At 43.2% G+C, this 7,108-nt stretch overlaps 2 protein-coding genes across 4 annotated transcripts; one reads left to right on the plus strand and one right to left on the minus strand.

Moving 5' to 3' along the window:
• Window positions 1-277: 277 nt before the first annotated feature.
• On the plus strand, window positions 278-3,392 carry LOC117864086 (UDP-xylose transporter 1). Its single transcript, XM_072294898.1, has 7 exons — window positions 278-413; window positions 510-694; window positions 764-831; window positions 1,095-1,227; window positions 1,460-1,621; window positions 2,276-2,548; window positions 3,129-3,392. Exons 1-7 carry the CDS (start codon window positions 299-301, stop codon window positions 3,213-3,215), a joined length of 1,023 nt encoding a protein of 340 aa, XP_072150999.1. The 5' UTR covers window positions 278-298; the 3' UTR covers window positions 3,216-3,392.
• Window positions 2,058-6,851, minus strand: LOC117864084 (pentatricopeptide repeat-containing protein At3g53360, mitochondrial). Of its 3 annotated transcripts, none has more exons than XM_034748078.2 (3): window positions 3,988-6,851; window positions 3,804-3,903; window positions 2,058-2,577 (listed from the first exon to the last, which is right to left on the minus strand). In XM_034748078.2, exon 1 carries the CDS (start codon window positions 6,705-6,707, stop codon window positions 4,284-4,286), a length of 2,424 nt encoding a protein of 807 aa, XP_034603969.2. In that variant the 5' UTR covers window positions 6,708-6,851; the 3' UTR covers window positions 2,058-2,577; window positions 3,804-3,903; window positions 3,988-4,283. The 3 variants fall into 3 exon arrangements, with proteins under 3 accessions (XP_034603969.2, XP_034603970.2, XP_034603968.2); XM_034748079.2 differs by having other exon boundaries at window positions 3,743-3,903; XM_034748077.2 differs by having other exon boundaries at window positions 2,058-3,903.
• Between the last annotated feature and the right edge of the window lie 257 nt (window positions 6,852-7,108).

Genomic DNA, 7,108 nt, shown 5'->3' on the forward strand with positions numbered 1-7,108 from the left:
TACTATAGTCAAACGCTAACTACCTACAGACCAACTGGACCAGATCTGTGCTCAAGTGAGCTTGGGCATCAATAGTTCAATACCACTAATTTACAAGAATAAATAGATACTATCACTTCCACGAACGATTGTATGGCTGTACAACAGCAACGATTCAAGACCAACAGAAACAGGGAGCGAACTTGATATGCTCTTATTTTCTCAAGTGACTAGCATCCGTACCTTGGACTAACTTTTTGGTTTCTTTTTTAACAAATAATTTGAACTCAGGCAAGCAGAGAAACACCAGCTGGTCAAGATGTCAGCTGGTTTACAGCTTGGTGTGATTGGGTCACTTGCCCTTTCCGTTGCATCTTCAGTTGCCATTGTTATCTGCAACAAAGCACTCATCAGCACACTTGGTTTTCCATTCGGTTAGTACAACACACCTTGGCTTTCCAAACATCAATGGAACTTGAACAGTTACCCAGAGCATGATGCTGACTTGCCTTGTTTCTGAACCTATGCAGCTACAACATTAACAAGCTGGCATCTGATGGTGACCTTCTGCACCCTCCATGTGGCACAACGCTTACATTTCTTTGAGCCCAAGGCAATTGATGGACAGACGGTGATACTCTTTGGGTTGCTGAACGGCACCTCGATTGGCCTTCTCAACCTTAGTTTAGGATTCAACTCCATTGGATTCTATCAGGTAAGCTCCATCTGGGTACCTTTCTCTATAAAACACGAGCAAATAAATTAAACTTCGTATGTTCTGCAGATGACAAAATTGGCAATCATACCCTTCACTGTGCTATTGGAGACAATCTTCCTGAAGAAAAGATTCAGGTTTGAGATATAAACTGGCATTTTTCTCATAATATCAGACCTCATTTTCGGTAAAAGTAAAGACAGAAGATAAATTGACATGCATGAAATCTTCTGAATCCATCATGTATTTTTATTCAGGCGAATAATGAAGTTCAGATGTTTTCACATAAACTATTGGACCTTATGACTAATAAATATTTGTTTAGTTTTCTGAGCCAAAATGGTCCTTTTGGTATTAACTGTTATTTCTACTGAGCTAATACCAATTCAATTTTGTGCAGTGAGAGCATCAAGCTTTCTCTTCTGGTCTTACTTCTTGGAGTAGGCATCGCTTCAGTTACTGACCTCAAGCTAAATCTGCTCGGGTCCATCCTTTCTGGCCTCGCTATTGCCACCACTTGTGTTGGTCAAATCGTATCCTACATTTGATAATGATTGTCAATAAAGTTTAGACCTCACTTCTCATTGCAATGTACAGTATCAATAAAGTGGTTCTATTGTAAAAGAAAGCATACAAGGATCCAGTAGTGATAATCTTATAAGCTGTTTACAGTGCCTTTAGGTTATAATTACTATTTTGGGTTTATGAATCACTTGGCATGCATCTGCCACATGTTATCCTTAACCAAAAATTTTCTGAATGAAGCTCACAAATACAATACAGAAGAGATTGAAAGTCTCCTCAACGCAGCTTCTGTACCAATCCGCGCCATACCAGGCAGCAATTTTGTTTGCAACTGGCCCTTTTGTGGATCAACTCCTTACTAACCGCAGTGTCTTCGCACACAAATACTCTGCTCCAGTTTTGGTATGTTCTCGATACTTTGCCCAAATACATGAAAAATGGTATTCTATTAATTATTTAGGGAAATCAACCGATTTAAGATTGGAGAAGATGAAGATACCCAACCAGTCAATTCTATAATTTGCAGAATAAAAAAAAATCTAAGATCTACAAGATTGCTAGGGTTGACAAGTAAAACTGAAAATACGCATTTCTTCAGTAAGATGCCAAAATGTTAAAAAGATCACAGATATAATTTCATGAAGTAGCCATCATGTTGGGTAACCTGGCTCAAAATTGGTACAGCCTGAAAAACCATTATATATTTGATGCATTTTAATGAAATAAACATGCAAAAACTAAACCCATTTGTAATTTGGTTTGATGGTGAGGCGGATACATGATGGCCATTAACCATGTGAAGTGCTTTACATGCAAATTTATTTCATGTACTGTAAAATGGTCCAGTGATACCTTTGGAAGTAAAACTCAAATCAAATATACAATGGTTTCACCAGTTATTGCTAGAATACATCAGCATTTTCAAGAATTTATTACTCATTTGCCATGTTTTTGCATGTAGCCACTTGCCTGTAATTGGAAGAGTCTAACGTATACCTAAACTTTGGACAGAGAATGACATGAAAATTGATCCTCTCTATATGAACACATATGTAGGCTTTCATTGTCCTATCTTGCTTGATTGCGGTGTCTGTGAACTTCAGTACATTCCTCGTGATTGGAACAACATCCCCGGTGACATACCAGGTGCTTGGCCACCTTAAGACATGCTTGGTTCTATCATTTGGTTACACTCTATTACATGATCCTTTCACTCTACGGAACATATTGGGCATTCTGGTAGCCATATTTGGGATGGCACTGTACTCCTACTTCTCAGTGAGAGAAAGCAAGAAGAAGTCAACAAATGATGCTCTGCCAGTTTCACAGGTCTGATTTTGCCCCAATCCTTGAATAACCTACATTAGCATACATATTAATCATGGAGACACAGTTGTTATGATACAAAATAAAATGAAACTGATAAGCATATAACAGTCATGCCGATGACTACCTGCTTCCTATGTTTAGCAGCAATAATCAAGAGTCCATTTTAATCGAACTAAATATATTAGTGGTTCAACCTTCTATGATGGTGCAACTGCGATGAAATAGACATTGACATTTGAAAAATAACTTTAAATTGAATAGAGTTGGTATACTATACTTACAAGTTACAACTGCTTATGGCATAAAAAGGTAATAAGAAATAACATGGCACAGATATACAAACTATGGTGCCTCCAATATTGTGAAATAGATTGATGCCTGTAACTTGAGAATCATGTGTTCTACAAGTGCTTTAGAGAATTATTTAGCTTCTGGATGTAATGCCAAACATGCTCTACACAGATCCAACATAATTTACATGACAAGTGTATGCAATCAAAACTGCCAAATCGTCATTGAAACACACTTTAGTTTACAGCCTTTTCAGTTCACCCTTTTGATGTTTTTCTTATGTATGTAGATGCCAGATAAGGAGGCTGAACCACTTTTGGCAACGAAAGACAGCAACGACACCAAAAAAGCAAATGGTTTATCTCACGACTGCTAAGGCTTTTCTTGTAGTTTAGGTCTAGTATGAACAACTGCCCTTCGAATTTAAAGGACCTGGAAAGCCATTCATTCCATTCTTGATTTCCTTTTTAGGAAAAGGAAGTTTTTTATATGTGTAGAGAATGTATATTTTTTTATATTACAATTATTATTTGATTATATTTTTCAATTTTCACGCAGCAGTTCCAGCTGAAGCTTTACTATTACAGATCTCAAACTATACTTTAGCGCATGTAGTTCTCTATTTCCCTTAGCCAGCCCACAAAATCAAGAAATAAAATCTTGAGACATTCCAGATACCACTTCTATACTGCTATTACAGGTACACAGTAAAACCTGTTAGTCTATCATTAGCTCAGAATCAGTTCCAATTCCAACGTAAATGAAATGGAGGGTAATTTTTTGCTCCAAGTGTATACATTCATGCAGAAGTGGTCTACATCAGATATGTGTCGTCACAGCTAGCTTGCATGAGATGTGGTTAGTACAAAAAAAATTTCAGATAGTGTACTAGCGAGCTGGTACCCTTAAAAAAGCAGGGCTTCTCAGCAGTAGATTAAAAAATTAAAAGACACAGGTCTCTGACCATTCTGTAAGAACCCAGATTCTTCGCATGTTTTGTTTGCTAGCTTGAAATCTACTTGGTAAGAATGTGACTCTTCAAACAGATGTAACCTGCCCATCATCTGCGAAACAGCAAAGCCAACTTCAGCGGTTCCCTCCACAGATTAACTTTTATGTACACAGCCTAACCACAATGTAAAACATACCTCATGTAGACTAGTTCAAACTCGAAACAAGGGATGGAAGCAACGCAGTGAAAACAGATAGGGTTCTTCTGGTCACAATCCATACCTTCTCTTTCCATTCACCAAGGGGAAAAAATCCACAACCACCCAATACTGAGTCATCAAAATGCAGCACAAAGGTAAGATCCATGTACCTTCTCCAGGTTTGGCGCTGTAGTTCTGGTAAATATCTATTGATTTCCTTGGGCAATTGACAAGAACCTCTTATGACATGGTAAATGAAAACCCTCTGGATAGCAATAACTGTTGTTACCAACTCAACCGTATTCAGCTAACATTTCTTCACTCAACAAATAATCGTCAATGTGATCAAAACTGGCATATTTACATGAGTGACGTGAAAGTTCTGGAATATAACCGGCTTTTACCATTTCCATTCCAACTAGCTCCAGCATTGTGTATATTTCATCAGCCTCTGGGTGTGATCTGTCCTCTACAATAAAGACTTTTAGCTCGCCCTTGAGTTTGATCCAACTCTTCCCAGGTGATTTCTGGACACCGCTGCTTCTCATAGCCTTCTTCAATCTTGCAAACTCATTCCAATTGCCAGAAGAAGCATATATGTTGCACAACAGGACATAGGCTGCTGAATGAGAAGGATCAATATTTAATATGCCCTCTGATGCCCTCTTCCCCATCTCAACATCATTATGTGTTTTGCTAGCAGCTAGCAGAGTCTTCCACATTATAACATCAGGCTCGAATGGCATTTGATCAACAAACTTTGCCGCCTCGCTTAGTCTCCCAGCACGTGCCAGCAAATCAATGACACATGAACAATGCTCTCTTGTTGGGACAATGCCATATTCAGGCTCCATAATACTGTAGTAATAACAACCTTCATCAACAAGTCCTACACGGCTGCATGCTGTGAGAACTCCAACAAAGGTTACATGATTTGGCTTGATTCCTAGGTTTCTCATCCTGGCAAATAAATCAAGTGCTTCCTTTGCATAACCAAATTGGGCATAACCAACAATCAAGCTGCTCCAAGAGAACACATCACGGCCTGTGCCCATTATTTCAAAGAGTTTGTTGGCATCATCCAAACTTCCACATTTAGCGTAAGTGTCAATCAGACCATTACTCAGCATCGTATCACCAACCAGTCCAACCTTGAAGGCATATGCATGAACCTGTTTCACCATTTCAAAGTAACCCAACTCAGCAGAAGCACTCAGAACATTGTTTAAGCTGATCCTATCCAGACTTGACGCTGATCTGTGCAAGAGGCTGAATAACTTAAATACATCTTCCAGATGCTGGTGCTGTACACAAGCAGTAAGAATGCTGTTCCAGGTGACAACATCACGATCATTCATCTCATGAAAGACATCCATTGCAGAGGGGAAATCCAAACACCTAGAATACATGCTGAGTAAAGAATTGCATACTGTAACATCCCCGTCCAAACCTAATTTGACCAAGTAGGAGTGGATGGCTCTACCTTGACACAAAGCATCATAGCCGACACACGCACATAGCAAACCCCTAACAGTAATACCATCAGGCCTAAGACCAGAATCTCTCATCTCAGAGAACAGGACCGTAGCCTCACTAAGGAGCCCCTCAGCAGAGTAAGCATTTATTATGGAATTCCAAGAAACCAAATCAGGTGATTCAATCCTGTAAAACACCTTCCTTGCTGAGTCAAGATTATTGCACCGAGCGTACATGTCACTTAGCGAGCAACCTGCATATGAATTGCGGTCCAACCTATACTTGACAGATAAACAGTGAATCTGCTCCCCATACTCCAAACTATCAACAGCTGCGCAGGCCCTAAAGACGCTTCCAAAATGGAATTCATTGGGGTGATGCACTCCCTCAGCAATCATCTCCCTGAAACTTTGTAGTGCTTCCATTTCACAATTTTGCTGTGCAAGCCCCGTGATAATTGAACCCCACGAAACCAAATCTTTGTCCTTGATCCTCTGAAAGAGCGTGAATCCATCCCCAACGGAGCCACTCTTGGAGTACATCGTGACAAGCGCGTTCTGCACGATCAAGTCCCTCCCACCCTCCGACTTTATGGCCCGTGCATGCATCTGCCTCCCGAGTCCCACGTCCCCGAGCTCCGCGCAGGCGCGCACCGCGCTGCCGAGCGCAAACTGGTCGGGCGCGGCTCCCGTCCTCAGCATGGAGGAGAACAGGCCCAGCGCGTCCGCGCAGCGGCCGTTCTGCGCGTGCGCCGCGATGACGGCGGCCCAGGAGACGGGGTTCCTGTCGGGCATCCCGTCGAACACCGCGCGGGCGGAGTCCGGGGCGGCGCACCTGCCGTACATGGTGATGAGGTGGTTGCTAAGGACGGTGTTGCGGGCGAGTCCGGATCCTTCAAGGAAGGAGGCGAGGATGTGGCGGTGGACGAGGCGGCCGTGCGGGAGGGAGCGGAGGCGGGAGCAGGCCGCGACGAGCGCGGCGTAGGCGGCGACGGAGAGAGGGGCCGGGGCGGTGGAGGAGGGGAGCGACTCGAAGGCGCGGAGCGCGGCGGAGAGCCGGCCCGAGTGGTAGAGCTGGAGGATGGTGGCGTTGGGGCTCTGCATCTGCGGCCGCTGGCGGTCGGAGCTGGAGGAGGCGACAGGGGGGCGCCGCGGCGGGAAGGGGACACTCCTCCCATACATACACAGACAGCGGTCTCGTGGATGTGAAATGCTTTGGGCCACCTGGAGTCTGGATTTCATTCAGGCCCATTGGATATAGACCTGGTGCAGCCGGTTTCCAGGCCGACATGTGGAGTATTGAGTATATTTGGGCCGGCCCAAGGTATGCTAAAGCAAACATGTAGCTCCAACATTGCTTTCTTTTTTCAAAAGAGCGAGTAATTCACTAGAATTTCCAGCTGTCTGACAAACTGGTTTGTCATAAAATCAATGATGTGTTCTGTCCTCATGTGAGCCCTCCTCCGATCACAGCGACATGATGGAGCGCGGTCACGGATGCGCACCCTGCACAGCAGGAGTACAGCACGGGCGCATGGTGCACCGACGGTCGGTCGGTCGAGAGAAGGAAGAAGGAAAAAACATGCCGTGCGACAGCACGGTCGGCCCATCTCCTCCGCAAGTCTGCGCTGCTGCTCCGTGCC

Source organism: Setaria viridis, chromosome 7 (assembly GCF_005286985.2).
Source record: "Setaria viridis chromosome 7, Setaria_viridis_v4.0, whole genome shotgun sequence".
NCBI classification, from domain to species: domain Eukaryota; kingdom Viridiplantae; phylum Streptophyta; class Magnoliopsida; order Poales; family Poaceae; genus Setaria; species Setaria viridis.